Here is a 27,869-nt window from a genome sequence, read left to right as displayed (position 1 = left end):
CTAATATATAAAACTAGACTAACAGACTAAGGTATTAAGGTATTGCTTTTTTAGCCATACTAAATTCACTATATTGTAGTATTTGGACACCCGTTATAATTATTTAGCTTAGATTCTTTCACACCCATTGCTAACAGTTGTATAAGATCAAATATATTAAATGCCTGACCTCACAATCACTATTTTTGACAGAATGGGAACAGATTTCTGCAGACAAACTTTAAAGTTTTGTGAAATAAGAAAAAGAGCTTAATATTAATGGCCAGTGTTATGGTCAGGTGTCCACATACTTTTGGAAATATATATAGAGTATTTTGGCGTTAAAACTAAAATGTAAAAGAAATATAACAGCTTGTTTTAACCTTATAGGCAATTACAAATTACTAACACTTGTACACAAACTGCTCCCTCTCTTTCACTGGACCAGACCATTCGATTAGCCAATATTTGTTACATTTCAGACACACTAGTGTGTGAGAGTGCTGAGAGCCGGCATGAGAAGAATAATGAGGGCTCTAATATGAAAAGCTGCACTAATGGCTCTCAGGTGCACTCCCAGCATTAAGCTTTAGTGGGATTTAAGCTTCTCTCCCCAGGAAACAGCAGCATACCACTCCAGCGCTTAACACCATGACACCTCCAAGCATGAGCGCATGTGTATGTAAAGGTGTACATGTAAGAGTGTTCACACAGGAATCTGGTTTTAATTTAGGAAAAGTTACTTTGAAAAAACTTAAGACAGAGAAGGACACACATATAATGCAGTGAGATGGATGATAAAACATCATTAAAATTATTAGTTTAGTAAACAGTAGTTTTTATGAAAATCTTGTGGCACTTCTGAGTTTCATGTACTGTCCCATATACACCGATCAGCCATAACATTAAAACCACCTCCTTGTTTCTACACTCACTGTCTATTTTATTAGCTTTACTTACCATATAGAAGCACTTTGTAGTTCTACAATTACTGACTGTAGTCCATCTGTTTCTCTGCATGCTTTGTTAGCCCCCTTTCATGCTGTTCTTCAATGGTCAGGACCCCCACAGAGCAGGTATTATTTGGGTGGTGGGTTATTCTCAGCACTGCAGTGACACTGACATGGTGGTGGTGTGTTAGTGTGTGTTGTGCTTGTATGTGCAGATAAGACACAGCATTGCTGATGGAGTTTTTAAACACCTCACTGTCACTGCTGGACTGAGAATAGTCCACCAACCAAAAATATTCAGCCAACAGCGCCCCGTAGGCAGGTCTAGAAGATGACCAACTCAAACAGCAGCAATAGATGAGCGATCGTCTCTGACTTTACATCTACAAGGTGGACCAACTAGGTAGGAGAGTCTTAGAGAGTGGACAGTGAGTGGACACGGTATTTAAAAACTCCAGCAGCGCTGCTGTGTCTGATCCACTCATACCAGCACAACACACACTAACACACCACCACCATGTCAGTGTCACTGCAGTGCTGAGAATCATCCACCACCTACATAATACCTGCTCTGTGGACTACAGTCAGTAATTGTAGAACTACAAAGTGCTTTTATATGGTAAGTGGAGCTGATAAAATGGACAGTAAGTGTAGAAACAAGGAGGTGGTTTTATCATATGGCTGATCAGTGTACTTGTTCATAGCCCCAGACTACCCCAATAAGACTAAATTACCAAAGTACCTGTTTTGAGGGCACTGTTTGGGACAGGATCTTAAGTGTCCTGGCATCGATATACATGACATGTCCAGTAAATGTAAAAATAATGTGATAATATAATAACAATCAACATTAGGTAATCATTTCATGCTGGTCGGAGTTGTGGTAACTTTGGTGGCACCTGAAAACACTGGGTGCAAAGCAGAACCATTTGTAGCACTGTTCTGCCCTGTATTTGGGCATACTTACTAAACAGTGTGTAATTATAAATAGAGGCTGAGCTGGCTGTGAAGTGATATAGGAAAAGACATCCAGTGCAGGAACCCCTATTTGGACGGGGCTGAATAACACACTAAAAATGCTGGCACACAGGCACTGGCATCCCCTAGCTGCTCACAAAAGAAGCCTGTCTGAGCTGGCCGGCACATTTCAGCAGAGTTGTGTGTACACGTCTGATTTCCTCACTGATGTTTTTTGGATACCGTTTTACAGTCGAATCTGGAAATAACACCAGCTGAAACTGTCAAGTGATCCACACTTTTTTCAGAGAAAACAAACTGGAATGTATTTGAAGAAACTAGCAGTAGTCGTTCCAAATAAAGCACCCAAAAAGCTCTCAAATCAACAAACCAAAATGGAGAGTCTATTATTTTCTCAGCTTTTTACAGATGTCAGTTAAATCCAGGAATCTGCTTCAAGCTCGCAGATAGAATACGTGCCTTTCCTTATGTTTTCCTTTCACTATTTATCTTTGAGCTGGGAATTCTGGGAATGTCTCGCCTCTCTGTGCCTTGGCACCATGTCGACCACATAAATGCTCTCAGCCCAGCGAGTGTATGTCTAACACAGGAAAAGTCAGAGTTCAACATCGAGCATTACCCTCATGAACATGACGTGAAGACAAAGATAACACAGAAGAGCTCAGATGCTATCGATTACATTCAGAAACATGTGGAAATATTCTAGTGTTTTGAATCTAGCTAGATTCGACACATTGAGTCTTTATAAATAAGTACAAACCAGTAAAAGTACTGATTTATTAAACAAGTAAACCTTTCTCATGTGGCTTCTTTAGTTTTATTGGTGTAAAGACTTTATAATACCCATTTTAAAGACATTCAGCTCCAAATCCTTAATAGGTGATGGGAAAGAAAAACTGGCTGGCACAAGACAGAAGCATCTTACATTTGTTTTTTCGTTCTTTCTTTATGGTTTAATTGATATACAGTCGCTAACTTGACTGCACTTAAAGTACATGGAACTGTGGCCTGTTTTTTCAAGGCAAGGAAAAAACACAAGCCATTACCTTATGCTGAGTGAAAGTTTGGCAGGATGGTTAAAGGTAATGTAATCAGAAAGCCCTTAAAAAGATTAGAACACTACTGTGGCTAAAAACCTAACAAAAAAGAATGTAATCACTAATAAATAAGCAACGGTAAAGTACGCTAGCGCACCAAAGTTGGGATTTCTAATAAATCGTATCGAATCTCACCTCTGACTTTCCGACTGGGCTGGGCGGCAGCATGAACAACGATTGGCTGTTGTTCAGGGTTAGAGGGTAAGAAAGTCGGATCATAGGTCCTCATAACTGGTGCAACTGCGGCCCTTGCACAGGGCTGAGGAATAATGCTGATGGGGGTGTGGCCCTCCATACACAGTGCCCGTCAAGTATATGAAAAATGCAGTCTGTACTGACTGTACGTGCCGGAGGAGGATTTATTAATATTGCTCAGAAATTATTTAAAAATGAGCTTTTTCCGCTGCTACGAGACACTGCTCCCACCTAGGGGTGACAATAAGACAATAACACCTGAAATAGAAGCAGTGATAACTGCTTTTCTTGTGAGCTCTAATTATTAGTTCTTTCTGTGCAGCCCAGTAATAAATAGCCCATGGACCGGTACCGGTCCGCGACCCGGTGGTTGGGGACCACTGGGATAGAGGACTGGGTCAGAGCATCTCCAAAACTGCAGCTCTTGTGGGGGGTTCCCGGTCTGCAGTAGTCAGTATCTATCAAAAGTGGTCCAAGGAAGGAAAAGTGGTAAACCGGCGACAGGGTCATGGGCGGCCAAGGTGCACGTTGGGAGAGAAGGCTGGCCTGTGTGGTCCGATCCAACAGACTAGCTACTGTAGCTCAAATTGCTGAAGAAGTTAATGCTGGTTCTGATAAAAGGGTGTCAGACTCCATGCCTTAAGGGGTCAGGGCTGTTTTGGCAGCAAAAGGGGGACCAACACAATATTAGGAAGGTGGTCATAATGTTATTCCTGATTGGTATACATTATGCCCCTGTTCCACATATTTACAACTCCTCCCCCAGGGTTTCTTTTCTGTATTTTGCGTTCATAACAATCACAACTTGATCGCAACACCTTTCACACTACATGATTTTGAGTCGCTGACAAGTCTAGATATTTAACATGCTAGATATACAGGGGTTGGACAATGAAACTGAAACACCTGTCATTTTAGTGTGGGAGGTTTCATGGCTAAATTGGACCAGTCTGGTGGCCAATCTTCATTAATTGCACATTGCACCAGTAAGAGCAGAGTGTGAAGGTTCAATTAGCAGGGTAAGAGCACAGTTTTGCTCAAAATATTGCAATGCACACAACATTATGGGTGACATACCAGAGTTCAAAAGAGGACAAATTGTTGGTGCACGTCTTGCCTTGCGCATCTGTGACCAAGACATCAAGTCTTTGTGATGTATCAAGAGCCACGGTATCCAGGGTAATGTCAGCATACCACCAAGAAGGACAGACCACATCCAACAGGATTAACTGTGGACGCAAGAGGAAGCTGTCTGAAAGGGATGTTCGGGTGCTAACCCGGATTGTATCCAAAAAACATAAAACCACGGCTGCCCAAATCACGGCAGAATTAAATGTCCACCTGTTTCCACCAGAACTGTCCGTCGGGAGCTCCACAGGGTCAATATACACGGCCGGGCTGCTATAGCCAAACCTTTGGTCACTCGTGCCAATGCCAAACGTCGGTTTCAATGGTGCAAGGAGCGCAAACCTTTACTGTTTTCCCCACATCCGGGAGATTTACGGTGTGGAGAAGCCCCAAAGAAGCGTACCACCCAGACTGTTGCATGCCCAGAGTGAAGCATGGGGGTGGATCAGTGATGGTTTGGGCTGCCATATCATGGCATTCCCTTGGCCCAATACTTGTGCTAGATGGGCGCGTCACTGCCAAGGACTACCGAACCATTCTGGAGGACCATGTGCATCCAATGGCGGTGCCGTGTATCAGGATGACAATGCACCAATACACACAGCAAGACTGGTGAAAGATTGGTTTGATGAACATGAAAGTGAAGTTGAACATCTCCCATGGCCTGCACAGTCACCAGATCTAAATATTATTGAGCCACTTTGGGGTGTTTTGGAGAAGCGAGTCAGGAAACGTTTTCCTCCACCAGCATCACGTAGTGACCTGGCCACTATCCTGCAAGAAGAATGGCTTAAAATCACTCTGACCACTGTGCAGGACTTGTATATGTCATTTCCAAGACGAATTGGCGCTGTATTGGCCGCAAAAGGAGGCCCTACACCATACTAATAAATTATTGTGGTCTAAAACCAGGTGTTTCAGTTTCATTGTCCATTGTTCATTGTTTGTTTGTTTATTAGGATTTTAACGTCATGTTTTACACTTTGGTTACATTCATGACAGGAACGGTAGTTACTCATTACACATGATTCATCAGTTCACAAGGTTATATCAAACACAGTCATGGACAATTTAGTGTCTCCAATTCACCTCACTTGCATGTCTTTGGGAGGAAACCAGAGCACCCGGAGGAAACCCACACGGACACAGGGAGAACATGCAAACTTTACACAGAAAGGACCCGGACCGCCCCACCTAGGGATCGAACCCAGGACCTTCTTGCTGTGAGGCGACAGTGCTACCCACTTAGCCACCGTGCCGCCCTGCTGGGAAAGTAAGGCTATATTGACGGTGAAACAGAAAGTCATCATTGTCCCTAATTTATCTAAGGTTTTTTTTTATTGAAATTGCTTTGGTGGTAAATAATTCCTTTCTTTAAGCTACAACTTTATGCAATTTTGTTCCACTGAAAATAGTCAAAAGCGATAGTTCCCCTTTAATTGGAAAGTGATGAAGTTACCCTCATAGCCTAATTGGGACTTTTATGAGTCTGTGGTGCCAGTGTTGTTTTTTGCTTTTGCTACTTAGATTACTTAGAATCATACTTTTGCTATTTAGATTCAAGAGCACAGCTCTCATCGCCCATGCCAATAAGAACCAATAGCCACTTTGTGGCATTGGCACCAACTCTACCTTAAATTTACATCATTTCAGAGTATAATAAGCTATGTTTTCTACACAGTAAAGTGCAAAAAAGGTTTTAATGTGAATCTTGCATAGCCAAGCTGTTCCGGAAAGTGGTCTGTTTTGGAGTTAGTATGCATGAGGGCATGGCAGTGGAGAGGAGGGATAGCACAAAAATGGATTATACGATGCCAAAGTGGAAATAGTCAGATTTGCATTTTGCTCTTTAAGAGGGCATGACCAAAGTCATTTTAATCCCTAATCCCACACCATTTGGTACACTAATAGTAGGTTTTCAATTTCCACATTTACTGCTGTTTTACCTTTCTATAACATTATTTTAATGTTAAAGTCTATGCCCAAAATGAGGTCAGTAGTTTGATTGAATTAACATACTTGTGCATAATGTATAAGCATATAAATATGTCCTTTACTAAAGTTTGTCAACACCCAACACTTGAACACCTAAAAGCTATAAAAGTATTGATATAGATTTGTTTTCTCTGGTTATTTACTGGTACAACTCAACCCCCCCCCCCCCCGAACTCTACCCTGTCATGTGCCTTTATTCCCACACCTCCACCACCGCACGCAGGAAAAGACCTGTAGTATCCCCGCCGGACGAGCAGCACTCACATAGGTGAGCCGACCCTCTACAGTAGCAAGTGGCTAATGCTAGCGGTAAAGTGCGGCGATAGTAAAAGCACGATAATATTTTCATAAAATATTAAAATAACTAAAAGACAATGAAATATCAGAATACATGTAATCAAAATATACAGTGAGTGCACAGCAAGGGATTTGGGGAATCTGTGTAACCTGCTTTATATACAGTGTATCACAAAAGTGAGTACACCCCTCACATTTCTGCAGATATTTAAGTATATCTTTTCATGGGACAACACTGACAAAATGACACTTTGACACAATGAAAAGTAGTCTGTGTGCAGCTTATATAACAGTGTAAATTTATTCTTCCCTCAAAATAACTCAATATACAGCCATTAATGTCTAAACCACCAGCAACAAAAGTGAGTACACCCCTAAGAGACTACACCCCTAAATGTCCAAATTGAGCACTGCTTGTCATTTTCCCTCCAAAATATCATGTGATTTGTTAGTGTTACTAGGTCTCAGGTGTGCATAGGGAGCAGGTGTGTTCAATTTAGTAGTACAGCTCTCACACTCTCTCATACTGGTCACTGAAAGTTCCAACATGGCACCTCATGGCAAAGAACTCTCTGAGGATCTTAAAAGACGAATTGTTGCGCTACATGAAGATGGCCAAGGCTACAAGAAGATTGCCAACACCCTGAAACTGAGCTGCAGCACAGTGGCCAAGATCATCCAGCGTTTTAAAAGAGCAGGGTCCACTCAGAACAGACCTCGCGTTGGTCGTCCAAAGAAGCTGAGTGCACGTGCTCAGCGTCACATCCAACTGCTGTCTTTGAAAGATAGGCGCAGGAGTGCTGTCAGCATTGCTGCAGAGATTGAAAAGGTGGGGGGTCAGCCTGTCAGTGTTCAGACCATACGCCGCACACTACATCAAATTGGTCTGCATGGCTGTCACCCCAGAAGGAAGCCTCTTCTGAAGTCTCTACACAAGAAAGCCCGCAAACAGTTTGCTGAAGACATGTCAACAAAGGACATGGATTACTGGAACCATGTCCTATGGTCTGATGAGACCAAGATTAATTTGTTTGATTCAGATGGTCTCAAGCATGTGTGGTGGCAATCAGGTGAGGAGTACAAAGATAAGTGTGTCATGCCTACAGTCAAGCATGGTGGTGGGAATGCCATGGTCTGGGGCTGCATGAGTGCAGCAGGTGTTGGGGAGTTACATTTCATTGAGGGACACATGAACTCCAATATGTACTGTGAAATACTGAAGCAGAGCATGATCCCCTCCCTCCGGAAACTGGGTCGCAGGGCAGTGTTCCAGCATGATAATGACCCCAAACACACCTCTAAGACGACCACTGCTTTATTGAAGAGGCTGAGGGTAAAGGTGATGGACTGGCCAAGCATGTCTCTAGACCTAAACCCAATAGAACATCTTTGGGGCATCCTCAAGTGGAAGGTGGAGGAGCGCAAAGTCTCGAATATCCGCCAGCTCCGTGATGTCGTCATGGAGGAGTGGAAAAGCATTCCAGTGGCAACCTGTGAAGCTCTGGTAAACTCCATGCCCAGGAGAGTTAAGGCAGTTCTGGGAAATAATGATGGCCACACAAAATATTGACACTTCAGAAACTTTCACTAAGGGGTGTACTCACTTTTGTTGCCGGTGGTTTAGACATTAATGGCTGTATATTGAGTTATTTTGAGGGAAGAATAAATTTACACTGTTATATAAGCTGCACACAGACTACTTTTCATTGTGTCAAAGTGTCATTTTGTCAGTGTTGTCCCATGAAAAGATATACTTAAATATCTGCAGAAATGTGAGGGGTGTACTCATTTTTGTGATACACTGTATATATCAGTGGTGATTTCTCTAAGACTGCAAGGGAAGCTCAGCTTCCCCTAAAATGTCAAAAATTAAATGGTCAAATATGTACAGTTGTGTTAACATTTCATTGACTACAAATGCGTTAGAACACGTTCATCTTGAAGACAAGTTCGTTCAGAATCAGCTACTTATCCCAAATCGACTGACTCGATTTTGTTAACTTCTCATACATTCCCGTAGCATCAATGCATTTGCCCGTAGAAGCTGAGCGTCTATTCACTTCACTGGGACTGCATGGAACGGTTTTTTTATTGCTTCAAAACTCGCCGGTCATTGGATAAATGCCACGATTTTGTCCCGCCCCCGGACGCTGAGCGTCTATGGGGGTGAATGGAGCTGTGAGCGGATCTGGATCTACACCGTCATTTAATCACTGGGAACTTCAGTCCCATCGCGGATTTTGCGAGTGAAGTCGAAAGACAAACTGCAACCCATTTCTTGGTATTTGCTTGGTGAAATTACTTGACCATTTCCATTGTTCATTGTGTAAATAAAACACACTCATAGTATTTGTTTCAGTTTAACATAACTTCAACATTTCCTTGTTCGAGTTCAGGCCATTTTCTTGAAAAGGAACGGAGGGCAGAATTTATGTATAAATAAATTGACAAATTTTATGATGTAAGCCGACAATGAGCTTCCCCTCTTTGAAAGACCAGCAGCCGCCACTGATATATTGGATATTTTGCTTTGGGGCTCATGAGCTCCTAGTTACGCCACTGGTGTGAGGTCAAGCATTGATGTTAGGTCACAAGGCAGTTGGTGTTTCAATTTATTTTAAATGTGTTCTATGAGATAGAGGCAATCAATTTCCTTGCTGACCTTACTTTGTGTCCAGTGGCATTGTCATGCTGAAACAAAACAAAATATATTTTTTTTATTTCACTTTCATCCACTGCTTTATCATGGTCAGGGTCTGGTTTCACTGGGAGACATTGGGCGCAAAACCAGAAAGCAGAGCGTCAATTCATTGCAGGGCTTACGCCAGCCTCCCCTCCCCCCAAACATAGCCAATCATGTCTATGTAAACACCCGACAGGCGGATAACACCACTAAGAATCCCACCAGGGTCTCAGCGGTGGTAGGCTAGCATAATAGACTGCTGCACCACTGGAGCGCCTCAGGAAAAATGTACACTCAAAGCTGCTGCTACCAAACTGGAAGCACTAAAGCCTGCAGCACTAAAATCTTCTTTTACTGCAACATAGTGGCCCAGCTGTTAGATATACATACATTGTCAGAAGGTATTCAGACCCCTTGACATTTTTGGATTGATTTGGTTTTGGATGATTAGTGGCCTTTTTTACTCATTAATTTACACTATTTAGAGCCTTTATTCAATACTTTGGCGGCAATTGCAACTGCAGATCTATCTTGTTTATGTCAGATTCTTTGAAGCTTCATCAGATTGGATAGTAAACATCTATGAATGGTCAACTTCATTGATGTTCAGGTTTAATTTTGGCATTTGGCTGAGCCACTTTAGGACATTTAGAGACTTACACCAAAACCACTCCAGTGTTGTTTTGGATGTTGAAAAGTGAACTGTCATCCCAGTTGGAGTTTGCATACACACTGTAGATGGTTTACTTCAATTTTGGCCCAGTATTTAGCTGCATTTATCTGTACTTAAAAATTTTAAATGTAAAATGTCATTTTAAAGTGACCATGGAGAGACACAGACAGTTTCTTGGACATCATGGTTTGGTTTTTGTCCTAACAACACAATGTAACTTGTGGGACATTACAGACCACAGTGTGTGACTTTCCAATTTATGTTCAATTCATTCAGATTCCAGTTGAGTTCTACATTTTGGGGTACAACAGCACTCTGGGTCTGAACACCTTTTTGGGAATAAGAGATAAAGGAATTTCAGTTATTGATCTTTACTAATTACAGTGTATCACAAAAGTGAGTACACCCCTCACATTTCTGCAAATATTTTATTATATCTTTTCATGGGACAACACTATAGATATGAAACTTGGATATAAGTTAGAGTAGTCAGTGTACAACTTGTATAGCAGTGTAGATTTACTGTCTTCTGAAAATAACTCAACACACAGCCATTAATGTCTAAATAGCTGGCAACATAAGTGAGTACACCCCACAGTGAACATGTCCAAATTGTGCCCAAATGTGTCGTTGTCCCTCCCTGGTGTCATGTGTCAAGGTCCCAGGTGTAAATGGGGAGCAGGGCTGTTAAATTTGGTGTTTTGGGTACAATTCTCTCATACTGGCCACTGGATATTCAACATGGCACCTCATGGCAAAGAACTCTCTGAGGATGTGAGAAATAGAATTGTTGCTCTCCACAAAGATGGCCTGGGCTATAAGAAGATTGCTAACACCCTGAAACTGAGCTAGAGCATGGTGGCCAAGGTCATACAGCGGTTTTCCAGGACAGGTTCCACTCGGAACAGGCTTCGCCAGGGTCGACCAAAGAAGTTGAGTCCACGTGTTCGGCGTCATATCCAGAGGTTGGCTTTAAAAAATAGACACATGAGTGCTGCCAGCATTGCTGCAGAGGTTGAAGACGTGGGAGGTCAGCCTGTCGGTGCTCAGACCATACGCCGCACTGCATCAACTCGGTCTGCATGGTTGTCATCCCAGAAGGAAGCTGACGCACAAGAAAGCCAGTAAACAGTTTGCTGAAGACAAGCAGTCCAAGAACATGGATTACTGGAATGCCCTGTGGTCTGACGAGACCAAGATAAACTTGTTTGGCTCAGATGGTGTCCAGCATGTGTGGCGGCGCCCTGGTGAGAAGTACCAAGACAACTGTATCTTGCCTACAGTCAAGCATGGTGGTGGTAGCATCATGGTCTGGGGCTGCATGAGTGTTGCTGCCACTGTGGAGCTGCAGTTCATTGAGGGAAACATGAATTTGAACATGTACTGTGACATTCTGAAACAGAGCATGATCCCCTCCCTTCGAAAACAGGATAACGACCCCAAACACAACCTCCAAGATGACAACTGCCTTGCTGAGGAAGCTGAAGGTAAAGGTGATGGACTAAACCCAATTGAGCACCTGTGGTGCATCCTCAAGTGGAAGGTGGAGGAGTTCAAGGTGTCTAACATCCACCAGCTCCGTGATGTCATCATGGAGGAGTGGAAGAGGATTCCAGTAGCAACCTGTGCAGCTCTGGTGAATTCCATGCCCAGGAGGGTTAAGGCAGTGCTGGATAATAATGGTGGTCACACAAAATATTGACACTTTGGGCACAATTTGGACATGTTCACTGTGGGGTGTACTCACTTATGTTGCCAGCTATTTAGACATTAATGGCTGTGTGTTGAGTTATTTTCAGAAGACAGTAAATCTATACTGCTATACAAGTTGTACACTGACTACTCTAAGTTATATCCAAGTTTTATTTCTATAGTGTTGTCCCATGAAAAGATATAATAAAATATTTGCAGAAATGTGAGGGGTGTACTCACTTTTGTGATACACTGTATATGCAAAGATATAAATCAAACCTACAACACAGTAAATTGTGCACAAGTCAAGGGATCTGAATTGTTTTGTAATCTACTTTGTATATAACAGGTATACATAGTGTATTCAAATTTTGAGTATATTATTATTTTTTTAATTTGAAAACTATAAAACAGTCCTTAAAACATAAGCATAATACTAGTTTTATAAGTGTAGCCTATTGATAATTAAGTGTGTAAAAAGTTAGTGTAATTAGTAACACAATAGCAATGACTTTAATGCTACTTTAATATAAATTAAAATAAATATGTTTTAAATCGTAGTGAATGCCCAGATTAGTAATACAAAGGATAATACATGCTTTATTCATTTATTAATCTTTATTTGTTTTCTTTCTCAAAGACAATTATACACATGTATCATGTTTCTTACCTATTTAAAACCTACAATGTCATAAAAAGGAATTTTCCCCCTCCTGGTTTGACGTTTCTCTATCACATATTTGTGCCACTTATTGGTTTTTCATACAAAAAGCAATGTAAAACAAAGAGAACATGTGAAAGAAAAACCTTTCTTTGAATGATCTAATTTTTATTTATTAATAGAGAAAAAATATGCTTTACCAATTTTACCCATGTGAGAAAAATAATTGTCCACTAAATTTAATAATTGGTTTTGCCATGTAATGACAGCTGTAGCAACAATGCTTCTGTAGAATATAGATCGGTCTCTTACATCACTTTTAAAGACTTCTGGCAAACTCATCGTTCCAGAAATGCCTAAATTAATTTACATTAAAGGGCTTTTGAGTATAAACCCCCCTCTTTAAAGTCTTACCACAGCATCTGAATGGGATTCCTGCCTAGACCAATACAAAACCTTTATTTTCTTTCTGTCATTTCATTCATTCATTCTTATTTTTCTTTCAATCATTTATTCATTCATTCATTGTCTGTTTTATGTCAGGAAACACTTAGGACAGGTCGCCAGTCCATCACAGGGCACACACACACTCATACTGAGGCACACACACTCATCATAGGCAGTTTTTAGTACCTCCAATAGATGTATTTGGACTTGTGGGAGGAAACCAGAGCCCCTGTAGGCGACCCCTGTAGGGGAAACAGGGAGAATGTGCAGACTTCACACAGAAAGGACCCTGATCGCCCAGGCCTTTCTTGCTATGACGCGACAGCACAACCCACTGCACCACTGTCGCTTATTTCAAACCATTTAATTGCAAACCTGCTCTTGAGCTTCAGACCGATGTGTTTTATAACCCAGTTGCATTTATGGTGTAACCAGTGACCAGATTATGACATTATAACATTGTTATACTCACTTCTGTCTTCCGGTTTCAAATCGCTGCTTCACTATCAGCCGGCCAGGATAATCTAGGGAGCTCTCTACATCACAGTTTTACGACATCCTACGCGCTTCCAAGAAGAAGCTGTTCGAATTTTTAGATGCCTTAAAATGCTGTCTAGCAAGGTACCTTACATTTAAACGGTATTTTGACTGAATAATGAGGGAGCCTCCAATGCTTTCTTAGCAGTGAAGGCAATCCCAGCATTCAGTGTGGCACAACTGTTCTTACAAAAAAATTACAATATGGTGGACGAATGTGGAGCAGCGAACGAATTTGTATAAAAATTTGTCAGTACTTGTCAGTGACAATTTAACCATTTTCAGTACACGGAGGGCAATGTTAGTTAACATGCTAGCGCAATGTGCCAAACTAATTGGATGAGGTGGCACAACGCGCTAATTTGCAAATAAATGACAATTGTACATGTGTTGGCTTAGTAAGCGAAAACTGATGTAATTGCTGTAATCGCTGTCTGGGTAGCATGTTCGAATAACCTGACTTATAAGTCGATGACTTATTAGAATCCTCTCTAATTAGGAAGCTGCCCATGTAGGCACTAGACAGCAAGGTAGTTCACTAGGTTTTCGAACAGACCCTATGTTTAAGAAGAAGCGATGGATTGGTGCCCTATTCCTGCCTTGCACATAGTGTTTTCCAAGATAAAGTAGTGATTAAATTAAATGATGTTTTTACTTCTTCTCATGTACAAGTTTATGGTAGTTTTCAAACTGATGTCATGAATTGACCATGCTGGTTACTCTGGAGCAGCTCTGGATTTGTACATTTATAAAGGTGGGACTTACAGTGGTATTTTTAACAAAGAGGTGTTTCATTATTAGACCAGCTTTGATACTATGTACTTGATGGAAAAATAACACACTATTGGTAGTTTGTTCATTTAAAACATTTTTAGAACTTGATCTTTAAGAAAATGATCTTTAAGATGCCACTCAGATCCTTTCAATAAGTATGTTTCTGGTGTAATGGTCATAAAATTAAGATTAATTAATTATTCATGTTAATGTCCTTAGCTGTATTTGTACACAATGTAGCTTTAAACAATTCAGCTTATTCCAGAGTAAATGCTCATGCAGTAGCTCCTGTAGTAGTGTGGATTTGATTTGTGTTGTGTTGTAATAAGTCTTGGTTGTGGTTTTGATGCGTCACTCTTCTCTCATGCTTGGTTTCTGTGACAGCTCCTGCTGGACATGATGGGATCCAAAGACGAGTTTCTGCAGGAGTCGGCAGCTGGCTGTGTGGCTAATATTCGCCGCCTGGCTCTTGCCAACGAAAAGGCAAAATATGGATAATATGCGGGTAATAAACACAAATAACGATGTTTTCCACCTATCTGTTACTCTACAGCTGCATAAATGACTGATATAAAAATATAAACGTGAATGCAACCGAAATGTGAATGATTTCTTTACAGTCCTGTACAGATGTTATCTGTCTGTCTATTAACTCTTTCAATAACAATAAACTTTTACTTTGTGTGATCTTATTAAGAGTTCTGTGTTTACTTAATTACATACGGCTGGACACGCCTCACTACTGAAGTCCACACACCTGCAGGAATGGAAACAGAACCCAAGTGCAGTATGTTCTAACCAAGGTAGAACAGTACTGTTGCTAAACAGCCACTAACAAAACAGAGACTACTGTCAACTTAATAACTGCAACTTAAAAAGTGAATAGAACAGGGATAGAGCATAACTGAGAACTTGTCACAATATTACAGGCTGCTCTGGCCATCTATGACAACCCAGTTATTTACAAAATGCAGAGATAGAGCCGCTCAGATGCTGCAGTGGTAAAACATGCTGGCACACCAGAGCCGAGATTTACAACACATTGTTTTGAATCTCAGCTCTGCCATCCGTCTGGGCTGGGAGGCTACATGAACAACGATTGGCTTGTTGTTCACACAGGGTGGGAAAGTCAGACCAGGGTTCCTCATAACTGATGCAGCTATGACCTCTGCTGGCTGATTGATGGAATAATGTGGAACAGGGTGTGGCTTTCTGTACACAGAGCTGATCCGCATATAAACTTGCCTCGTGCGGTAAAAAGATGTAGTCGGTAATGCACATGTGACAGAGGGGGCGTGTGTCAGTTGCAGCGCTCCTCAGTCAGCAGTGGAGGGTAGTACAGAGGAAGAGTAATTGGATACAACTAGATTAGGGACACTCTCCCAGCGCAGTTTCATCATGAGGCCAAAAACACTGAAACTCTGAGGTGAGTTGCCAGAAAGATACAGCATGCTTTTATCTCACACCAGCGGAAAACCAGATTAGACCAAGCAGCCCAGCACCACGGCTTCAGAGAAAAGCAGGTTTGCCAGACAGGAGCCTGCAAATCTGAGATGAAGAAACCATGGTATATAGAAAACTTCCACCTGGAGGAGCAAATGAATGCTCACAAGGCGCGATTGTCGAATTAAGAAAAACTTACCCATCAGTTATGTGTGCCTCGCTTGAACTTAAATATGTATTGCAATTAGAGAACTGAGTTTTGAGTCTCTCTCTCCTGAGTCTTTATTATTATTTGTAGCTAAGCACAGCACAGACCTTAACCTGAATGACTCTAAATGCAAATCACTACAGAGCCATCTTATAATTTTTGTATATATGACTATCAAATAAATCAAAACCTTTCAAAACAGGCAGTACAGATGTTATATTCCTCCCCTGTCTCCTGATAGTTCTCTCTCTCTCTCTCTCTCTCTCTCTCTCTCTCTCTCTCACTCTCCGTCTCACTCTCTCTGTCTTTGAGGTTAGAGACTGGAGGGACATGCATAACTACCATCATTAAACAAATGTAGCATGTTTCACTGAAGGACAGGAATTTATGAGATGCAGAGTGGAGGCTGTGGGCATGTTTAACTCATTGAGCCTTTGAGCATTAACACAAGCTTTGTCTGCCGACTCTCAGTTCTTTACAGCACCTAAATGTGCAAATACATTTGTCTACTGAATAAAAAATTTGAAAGAAAGAAGATACTAAATCTTAGTTAATGTTTGTTTTCACATTAAATCAATATCAATTATTTATTAATATATATAATTATATGTAATAATTAGGGCCCTACTAAATTCATGGTAAAATGTGCTTCATTTCACGGACCTCGTTTTAAAAAAATTACAGGTTTGACAGATTTTTAAACAAAAGTGCCACATTTCACAGCAGTCATTTAAATAACACTAATAAATTGAATAATAGAATCAATGGAAGCTACAATACACAGCACAGACTACCTTAACGAATACGTAAATTCTCTACCGTGTTTGAACATACACCATCCTCTGCGTCCACAGAATTTGTTGGGAGTTTTCCAAAAGGCTCATTTCACAGTCCATGACACGGTTTTCCCGACCATGAATTAGGTAGGGCTTTAATAATAATATATTTTACTCCTGTAAAAATTGTACGATTATTCCTATACATAGTGTTAATTATTATTCCAACTTTTTTGGATGGTCACTGCTTCAAGCTTTCCCAGCTCCCAGCATACTAATGTTAAGAGAGCCAGCCTTACACTAGTTTTTAGTTCTCTGGGCTCAGAGGCACCTGGGATGGACCATCACACAGTGGAAACATGTATTGTGGTTAGTATTTTAGATTCTTTTTTGGAAGAAATGGGTGACATATCTGAAGACGAAAAGGACCAACCAGACTGTTATCACTTACAAGTCCAAAAGCCAGGGTATGTCATGGGTATGGGGCTGTGTCAGGGCCCTTGGCAAATGAAATTTACACTTCTGTGATGACAGCAATAATGCAAAAAATAAAATAAGATTATTAATAAAGTTCTAATTAGATATGAGGTGATTGCATTTTGAATTTGTTTTGCAAATTTTCCAAAATTTCAAAGTCGACAGTGAGCTTAGTTTGTCTCCATTTTTGTTCTGCTTCTCTGCAGAGGTGTTATGGTATTTATATGTTAATTTAATCTTAATGTATACCATGCTGTCACAAGTTATGGTCTTAATAGAAGGTTAGGAGCTAGAGAAAAGTCACCTGTAAAGTTGTGCGTTGTTACAGTTTTCCTTGTAGTTTTTAGTTAAGATTTCCTCCCACATCCAATTTATACTGAACCTATTCACCCAACAGCAGAGATCTACTCCTGAGAAAGTCACATTTCCAATCTATACTGGCTCTATTCATCCAGCAGCAGATATCTATAACTGTGAAAGTCATGTTTCCAACCTACTTTTCCAAAACTACAAGCAAATTAAGGTAAGGTGGACCTGGCTTAGGCTCCGGCTTTATCGGAAACACTGGGCGAAAGGCATTAATACCCCCATCCAGACCTAGCCAATTATGCCAGCATCAAAGCTTGGCCAGTTGACATATCAAACCGGTAGCTCAGCGGTGGTGGGTTAGTGTAATACACTGCTGCGCTACCCGAATGTTAAAAATGTAATAATGCTAAGGGAAAATACAGATAAATAATGCAGGGCTCTGCTGAAATAATTTTAGAAAAGCATATTCAGACGTAATTAATTAGGACAATTTGAAGGTATCATCTTATATCCAGCCCTGTAAAAAACATTATGTTATGCTGAAATAGTTTGATGACAAATGTGGTAGTTACAATGTGGTAGATAGTAATATCATTGGCAAGTTAATTCAATGCATGGGTGGATGAATGGATTAACCAATATGTTTAGATACAGCAAACAGTGAACAAATTATGTTTACAAATTAAATATGTATAATTATACACTACACTACTTATACACATTTACACAGTACAAACACAAGACAAAAGTGCAGAGGTCAACATTGTTCATGCTAAGAGAGGAGACGAGTCATTGCGTCACTAAGTAAACTGGAGTGGAGGCCGTATATGAGCAAGCCTGTATTTCTTTTACCAGAAAACCTGTTTCTTAATACCGTTTTAATTTGCAGCTTTATTTTTCAACAGAATTGTTACCTTTTACTGTTGGACCCTAGTGCCACCTTTACTTGCACCTGGAATTGTACCGTTCTGAAACATATGAACTTCAACCTTGTTTGTTCTGATGCACCAACCTGCAGCGCAGAACGGATTTGGTGGGATATGGCCAGTCAAACAGCCCTCCATGAGCAGGAGATGAACTATGGAGAGGTGCCACAAAATGGCCACAATAATATTGTAATTAAAGAGCATTAAAATCTTCATAACATCTTAAAATTGTTATATTTCCAATGTTTAAATGTTTCCATAAACCTCATTACACTCGCAGCAATTCAGGTATAAGTAAGCTAGTGATCAAGCACAAGTGAACAATCTAATCCTTATTTACTTTTCCCAGCGGACTGCTCCTCCAACCAATAGCAGGTGCTGGACCCCTGGCCAACTACCACAATTGCAAAACATTACCAGTTTTTAAAAATGTATGCTGTAGATTTGTGTGGGAACAGACCATATAGTGTAAACAGGATGCAATAATAAATAAAAAGAAAATTACAAACAGACGTCCTTCATGAACCTATATAATGTCATTTGCCCTTAACAGGAGCCTGTTGTGAATAAAGTAACAGAATTCATGCATTTCTGTTTGATTCACTTTGAATTATTTAGGTCAGGGTGGAGCGTGAAATCTAAAGTGATGTTGCATGAAGTGTTGTGTGTGCTCGAGCATGTGATTATTCCTAAAAATAAAACTTTTTTAGTTTATAGTGGGCTCGGTGGGTAGCACTGTCACCTCACAGCAAGAAGGTCCTGGGTTCGATCCCCAGGCGGGGCGGTCCGGGTCCTTTCTGGAGTTTGCATGTTCTCCCTGTGTCCGTTTCCTCCAGGAGCTCTGGTTTCCTCCCACAGTCCAAAAACATGCAGTCTGGTTAATTGGAGACACTAAATTGCCCTATAGATGAATGGGTGTGTGTGTATGTGTGTCTGCCCTGCGATGGACTGGCGCCCTGTCCAGGGTGTTACTGTGTGCCTTGCGCCCATTGAAAAACTGGGATAGGCTCCAGCACCCGCGACCCTAATTGGATAAGCGGTTGAAGAAGTGAGTAAGTGACTGTGGGATGACTAGTAAAAGTTATGTCCAAATATTGGAATTAGCTTTGCCTGGCCAGAGGGAATAGGAACTGTTTTAATATAAAAAAAATTGATGGCATCACAGCCAATAAATGTGATACCCCCCCCCCCCCCCCCCCCCCCCAACCCCCCAATCATTTACAGAGTCAACTTTCTCTACCTTTCTCAAGTATGATCACTAATCACTAGTTTCAGTATTCACAATTGGAGATGCTTAGCTGTTATCTAAAGCCCTATAAAAAACTTAAGCCCTATAGTTCTGATTTCCTTCTTCCACTCCAATTTTACTTCCTTTCCCCTAAACTGTCTCATTTCTTTTAAGGATTCCTGACTTTCTTATCCAAAAAGTGGTTCTGTGAATCTGTCTGTTATAAAAGCCTCTGATATTAATAAATCCTGCATTGGAACTGACTAGCCCATACTTATGGTCATGTATTTTATGTTTACTCCAGAAGAGAAAAGTATTCGCAGTAAAGCTGCTAGTACTAATGTGTTAAGCTATCTAAAACTTTACTGGTAAGAGTTTAGTCATAAAGATGCCAAAGTAGGTAAAATATCTGGGCTTTTAGGCTTAGGCATGTACTTGAAAGGGATGAACTGTACTGTCTAGACTGAATACATTTAGATTCAACTATTATTTAAGCGCCAACAAAGGATAAAGTTGTGCTGAATATTGGTTTAGCAATGGCCATGCTTCAATACCTTAGATTTACTTTTTTGGTTAAATGACATGCCGGGATTAACAGATCAAAAAAGGAAAGTGTTTCTGTCGAAATGCTGTGAGCTCTCGGTGGCACTCAACCAATAAATATATTATTGTTGAGTTTATATCAGGATGTGTTCAGGTTCTCTGCACCTAATGGAAAGGGATTTGGAGGAGGGGAAACCTGGAAGGAGTTAAAAACGCAAGATGACTGACTGCTGAGGATTATCTTGACTTTTTCCTTTATTTTCACAGGTTGCATGCTACATTACAGATTGGACACTGCACAGGATATAATTGATCATGTGCTCATAATTGATCATAGACTTCTTTTACTACTGTCCTGGAACAGAAGCTATGTAACCTTACATGACGTTTTGCCCTGTAAACCAATTTCAAGATTCAGTTGGGTTTTTAGCACTCATCTCAAAGTGATTGGGTGGGGGTAGATCCAAAGGAAGTGAAAAACACAAAATGACTGACTAATGATTAGCAGAACGTTTCTCTATTTGTAGAAGAAGCTTTTATAAAAAAAAAATGTTAATCTGCAACCACACAGAAAAGACCAGTCTCAGAACCAGTGCATAACTACTGGTTGTGCAGGGGTTAGGGTGCCAATCACATTGAGGTGTGTAGCATGAGGGCAGTTAGGTCACCAATATCATATTAGGTCTAGTAAATGTGATGTCACACCCGGGCTGGGCACCATGTGCCTGGGATAACTGTCTTTACTAATTATCCAACAAGCAAGTTCAGAGTTACTTCATGAAATTCATATTAAAAATCATATTATAAATAAACACACTTATAACTGTGATAGTCCGCTCATGAGTTTCTTTAAGGTAGTTCATATTTAGAACAGTAAATTGACCTAGGTGATATACACAGTAGTAATAATTTATATTAAACATATGTTAAGCTCAATAACTCTTTACAATATATAGAACATACACTGATCAGCCATAACATTAAAATCACCTCTTTGTTTATACACTCACTGTCCATTTTATCAGCTTCACCTATCATATAGAAGCACTTTGTAGTTCTACAATTACTGACTGTAGTCCATCTGTTTCTCTGCATGCTTTGTTAGCCCCCTTTCATGCTGTTCTTCAATGGTCAAGACCCCCACAGGACCACCACAGAGCAGGTAATATCCTGTAACCACTGATGAAGGTCTAGAAGATGACCAACTCAAAACAGCAGCAATAGATGAGCGATCGTCTCTGACTGACAAGGTGAACCAACTAGGTAGGAGTGTCTAATAGAGTGGACAGTGAGTGGACACGGTATTTAAAAACTCCAGCAGTGTTGCTGTGTCTGATCCACTCTTACCAGCACAACACACACTAACACACCACCACCATGTCAGTGTCACTGCAGTGCTGAGAATGATCCACCACCCAATTAATACCTACTGTGTAGTGGTCCTGTGAGGATCCTTACCACTGAAGAACAGGGTGAAAGCAGGTTAAAAAAGTATGTAGAGAAGCAGATGAACTACAGTCAGTAATTGTAAACTACAAAGTGCTTCTATATGATAAGTGAAGCTGATAAAATAGACAGTGAGTGTAGAAACAAGGAGGTGGTTTTAATGTTATGGCTGATCAGTGTACATAGCTATGGCCAAAAAAACGTTGCAATGTTGCATAGGTGTTCACCAAATGACTAGTCTGACCAGGGTTTGGGAGCCATAACACCAAATAACCTATTAAGGTAACCAGTCTCAGCAGATAGAAGTAGATTATTGACTTGAAAAATGAAAAAGAATTGATTATTAGCACAAAAAAAAGTGATATTGTTAAATCTAAATTTTTAAAAAATGTCCTCACTGTACATCCTTTTATTGTTTTTTTAAACATGTAAAAAGCATAAAGTATTTTTTTTACATAAACTAACAGGTACATGCTTTATCACCACTTTAGCAAACTGTAAAATAAAAAAAAAAATAGGTTGTAGAGGCAGTAGTAAACTAAGTATTACTAAAAAAAAAGACAAATCATTAAATTTAATGGAGGTTTTAATCAGATGAAATAGCTTTTTCTAAATAAAAAAATAACTTGCTTTAAGGAATTCTGTAAAGATAACAGAGTTAAGGAATGACAGGCCAATAAAAGCTAAGCCTGACCTGTAAGGTTCAAAACCTATGCTTTATTTTAAGAAACACTACTTAAGACTAAAAAAAGTGAGAAGTAAGAAACAGTTGGGGGAAATTGTGCACAGTCTCTACTCGGTGTTTTGTCCAGTAGCCATTAACCACTTTTTTCCATGCAAGGCCAATGATTTTAACAAATCTGTCTGTGGCTTTTATAAAAGTGGCCCTAAGTGTATAACCTTCACTTTCTGCCTCTATCTAATATAAGTCCTGCAGCTGGCGTGAAAGTGGCACTTTAAATGAGGGAGATATTAAAGGCTCCAGAAAACTGGTGCAGAGTGGCAATCAAGGGGCCTTTGAGATTTTAAAGAGAATGGTGTAGACATGGCAGTAATTACAGGAAATGAGCACCCTTTGACCCCACTTGCTCAATGTGTGTTTGCATGTGTATGAGACAGGGGAAGAATATTACTACCAATGCAAAAAAGCCTAAATTTAGCACACTGACAGCACTTTTCTAAAACAGTGTAGGAACATGGGTGAAATCATGCAACTGTATCTGTGTAATCTCTGTCACTTGGCACCAACAATGCCATGTAGTGTAATGACTGTTTTAAAACCTTTAACGGGGCTGGTTTCACCTCACCAGAGAGGCGCCAGATAAAGCTCTGAACGTGTGATGTTATAAAAGATGAACACAACCGCAGAAGAGCAACGAACAAAAGAAGAGAATATAATAACTGATCTGGCTCTATCAGTCGTGTGCCTTCATGCCTATATATATATATATATATATATATATATATATATACGTATATATATATATACTGTATATATATATACTGTATATATATATATATATATATATATATATATATATATATATATATATATATATATATATATACAGTATATATATATATACACAATCAACCATAACATTACAGCCACCTCCTTGATTTTACACTTAATGTAAATTTTATCAGCACCACTTACCATATAGGAGCACTCTTTAGTTCTACAATTACTGACTATACTCCATCTGTTTCTCTGCATGCATTGTTAGCCCCCCTTTCATGCTGTCCTTATTGGTCAGAAGTCTCCTAGGACCACTACACAGTAGGTATTATTTGGGTGGTGGATCATTCTCAGCACTGTAGTGACACTGACATGGTGGTGGTGTGTTAGTGTGTGTTGTGCTGGTATGAGTGAATAAGACACAGCAATGCTGATGGAGTTTTTAAACACCTCACTGTCACTGCTGGACTGAGAATAGTCCACCAATACACCAACCAAAAATATCCAGCCAACAGCACCCCGTGGGCAGCGTCCTGTGACCACTGATGAAGGTCTAGAAGATGACCAACTCAAACAGCAGCAATAGATGAGCGATCGTCTCTGACTTTACATTTACAAGTTGGACCAACTAGGTAGGAGTGTCTAATAGAGTGGACAGCAAGTGGACACGGTATTTAAAAACTCTAGCAGCGCTGCTGTGTCTGATCCACTCATACCAGCACAACACACACTAACACACCACCACCATGTCATTGTCACCGCAGTGCTGAAAATGAACCACCACTTAAATAATACCTGCTCTGTGGTGGTCCTGTGGGAAGAACAGGGTGAAAGCAGCAGAGAAACAGATGGACTACAGTCAGTAATTGTAGAACTACAAAGTGTTTCTATATGATAAGTGGAGCTGATAAAATGGACATAAACAAGAAGATGGTTTTAATGTTATGGCTGATCAGTGTATATGCATGTATGTATATTTCTAAATGGACTGCTGTTAATCTGCAATCTCATTTAAACAGGCAATATGCAGACAGGTGTGTTCATATACAGTGTATCACGAAAGTGAGTACACCCCTCACATTTCTGCAAATATTTCATTATATCTTTTCATGGGACAACACTATAGACATGAAACTTGGATATAACTTAGAGTAGTCAGTGTACAGCTTGTATAGCAGTGTAGATTTACTGTCTTCTGAAAATAACTCAACACACAGCCATTAATGTCTAAATAGCTGGCAACATAAGTGAGTACACCCCACAGTGAACATGTCCAAATTGTGCCCAAATGTGTCGTTGTCCCTCCCTGGTGTCATGTGTCAAGGTCCCAGGTGTAAATGGGGAGCAGGGCTGTTAAATTTGGTGTTTTGGGTACAATTCTCTCATACTGGCCACTGGATATTGAACATGGCACCTCATGGCAAAGAACTCTCTGAGGATGTGAGAAATATAATTGTTGCTCTCCACAAAGATGGCCTGGGCTATAAGAAGATTGCTAACACCCTGAAACTGAGCTACAGCATGGTGGCCAAGGTCATACAGCGGTTTTCCAGGACAGGTTCCACTCGGAACAGGCTTCGCCAGGGTCGACCAAAGAAGTTGAGTCCACGTGTTCGGCGTCATATCCAGAGGTTGGCTTTAAAAAATAGACACATGAGTGCTGCCAGCATTGCTGCAGAGGTTGAAGACGTGGGAGGTCAGCCTGTCAGTGCTCAGACCATACGCCGCACACTGCATCAACTCGGTCTGCATGGTCGTCATCCCAGAAGGAAGCTGACGCACAAGAAAGCCAGCAAACAGTTTGCTGAAGACAAGCAGTCCAAGAACATGGATTACTGGAATGCCCTGTGGTCTGACGAGACCAAGATAAACTTGTTTGGCTCAGATGGTGTCCAGCATGTGTGGCGGCGCCCTGGTGAGAAGTACCAAGACAACTGTATCTTGCCTACAGTCAAGCATGGTGGTGGTAGCATCATGGTCTTGGGCTGCATGAGTGTTGCTGGCACTGGGGAGCTGCAGTTCATTGAGGGAAACATGAATTCCAACATGTACTGTGACATTCTGAAACAGAGCATGATCCCCTCCCTTCGAAAACTGGGCCTCATGGCAGTTTTCCAACAGGATAACGACCCCAAACACAACCTCCAAGATGACAACTGCCTTGCTGAGGAAGCTGAAGGTAAAGGTGATGGACTAAACCCAATTGAGCACCTGTGGCGCATCCTCAAGTGGAAGGTGGAGGAGTTTAAGGTGTCTAACATCCACCAGCTCCGTGATGTCATCACGGAGGAGTGGAAGAGGATTCCAGTAGCAACCTGTGCAGCTCTGGTGAATTCCATGCCCAGGAGGGTTAAGGCAGTGATAATAATGGTGGTCACACAAAATATTGACACTTTAGGCACAATTTGGACATGTTCACTGTGGGGTGTACTCACTTATGTTGCCAGCTATTTAGACATTAATGGCTGTGTGTTGAGTTATTTTCAGAAGACAGTAAATCTACACTGCTATACAAGTTGTACACTGACTACTCTTAGTTATATCCAAGTTTCATGTCTATAGTGTTGTCCCATGAAAAGATATAATGAAATATTTGCAGAAATGTGAGGGGTGTACTCACTTTCGTGATACACTGTAAGTGTGTGTGTGTGTGTGTGTGCGTGTGTGTGTGTGTGTGTGTGTGTGTGTGTGTGTGTGTGTGTTTAACCGCTACCATAAGCCACCACAACATTACATGACACCATACTTTTTAAAAAGATCTTTCACTTGGAAGTTTGATGATGGTTTTGGTCCAAAATCTCCCATAGGTGTAAAATAGTGCTCTGTGGATAACAACCTGGAGATAACCACTTCCATCAGAAAAAAAAATCAGTCCCATAAATCAGTCGATCGGTCAGAATAATGTTGTAATGATTTGCAGTGATTCTTCCATTAAGACGACAAGTGGACCCAATAGATCAAAACCATACCAGCTAACTGCTAACCTACTTTAGTTGAGCAGTCATTGTGACTATTAAATTAAGGTCAACTGGGCCTAACAGCATTTTAATGCAATAAAACATGGTAGAATTGTAATTGACTGTTAGGCCATATAAATAGAAACATAGAAATTACTCTACAGTTGCTTCAACAGGCAGTTTGGAACACAGTAGTGAGTGTTTATAAGATGTTATAAATCTGTTATCAATGGGTTTGGCTACAATACTTCAATAGCCATACAATGTTACTACTGCCATATTTTGGGAAAGGTGTAGAAATCAGAGAACACAACGGAAATCTACATGTAAACAGCTGGAAGTCCACATAGACAGTAAACATTTATAGAACACCAAAACATGCACTGAAGAACACAGAGTGCAGTGTTCTCAGCTCTGCAGTTCCTAAACTTAGTGTGTTTAACCACAACTGTCAGCTGCAGCTTATTAGCACACCCATATCTCTATTTAACCTTGATAAATGCATTCAGTCCACCAACACGGTAAAATAAAAAAATTCAAAAGAATGTACTTTGTACATTGTTTATCATTACAGAACCGAGGTGTTTTGGGTCAGAGTGCACATGAGGACATCAGAAGGACTTAGCAGCACTGTGGTTTACTCACAGATACTGTTGGCTTTATAAGTCATCTCTGCAAAGCCACCCAGTTTTGCACATTTAGTAAGACAGGGGTATTTAGTGGTCTTTTCATTTCTCTCTGATTCAGTCTCAGAATGGGAGTGAGTCATTCGTCTGATGTTTTGGACGGTTGCTTCATTAAATCGGCAAAAATAAACACAAATAAAAGCAACACACCAATTACATGGGCGCAAGGAAAGCATATACGACTCTATACTTAGTCATTTCACCTCTCCAATCAGCACTCTGCATAATTTTGGAAAATGAGAGGTTACCAGAATCACCAGAATTTGCTCTACACGCCTGATCTCCAGATTAAGCATCACATATGGTGTTGATAAAATTAATTGGATTATATTGGTTTAGTGTTGTTCTTAAACTGTACTGGAATAGAATGTAATTGTAGGCTGTGGTAATGATTTTTAGTGTGGATGGAGATTTTATGGTAGATTGATTGACCACTTTAAAATGGTAATTCTGTAAAAGCCATGTAGGGATTTTTATCTGGGTATAGGCGTTTTTGGTCAAAAACACAAATTGGACAAACGGACCAAACCTAAAAAGGGTTTTAAATATGAGTAATTTTCTTGCATATGCAAAATCTTATCCTGACTTGTAATGTAATATAAACCTCTGGTTTCCAGTATACGCTCTAAATAAATAATAGATTGGGTCAGCTCATTGTAACTGAGAAAAATGTAAGAAGGAGCAAAACATGGATGAAACCGTGTTATTGTACTGTCTGAATCTGTCACTAGTTTACTCCTAAATTGGGCTTTTAAACATGCTGGGTTGCCTTAGCACTTAATTATACACATAACCCTTCTGAGTGGTGTGTCCACAAAAAAGTGTCAAATCAGCTCCTTATTAAGCTTTTTATAAGCGGCATCAAATCTGTTCTCAGTAAAATAATTAGAAGTTGCAGGACACTCATCATTATGATTATGGATATAATTATATGATATAAAATATAATTTGTTTTTCTCATACTGTGTAAAAACTACAGCCAAGCACCCAGGTGGCGCAGTGCCAAGATTCTGAACACCTCAGTTTAAATCTCGGCTTTGCCACCGATCGGCTGTGCGCCATCTAGCGGGCACAAGTGGCAGTGCCTCCGCAGACATTGACCACCGTGTCTGCTGGGTGGGATGACCTGACCAGACTAACTGGGTAGGGTCTTCAAAACGCTGTGTAAGGACCCTGGTTAGCAGATAGAGGCGCCTGTGCAGAAAGCATGGGCAAAAAGAAAGGGGTCCACAAGGACTGCAGCAACATACCCTCCTCAAATGCAATCAGGGATCCCCAGCAGCGGAAGACCAATCGACTATGCTAAATCAGGAGAAAAAGGGGAG

General features: G+C 40.5%; 1 protein-coding gene across 1 annotated transcript in view; it reads left to right on the top strand.

Moving 5' to 3' along the window:
- The window catches only part of odad2 (outer dynein arm docking complex subunit 2), a 144,950-nt gene extending 130,172 nt beyond the window's left edge, over positions 1-14,778 (top strand). The window contains exon 20 of the mRNA XM_063003614.1: positions 14,471-14,778. Within this exon, the coding sequence (XP_062859684.1) occupies positions 14,471-14,584 (114 nt within the window). The 3' untranslated portion in view covers positions 14,585-14,778. The remainder of the gene's footprint in view (positions 1-14,470) is intronic.
- Positions 14,779-27,869: the final 13,091 nt, after the last annotated feature.

Source organism: Trichomycterus rosablanca, chromosome 10 (assembly GCF_030014385.1).
Source record: "Trichomycterus rosablanca isolate fTriRos1 chromosome 10, fTriRos1.hap1, whole genome shotgun sequence".
NCBI lineage: Eukaryota > Metazoa > Chordata > Actinopteri > Siluriformes > Trichomycteridae > Trichomycterus > Trichomycterus rosablanca.
This window is presented reverse-complemented; position numbering and strand designations above follow the sequence as displayed.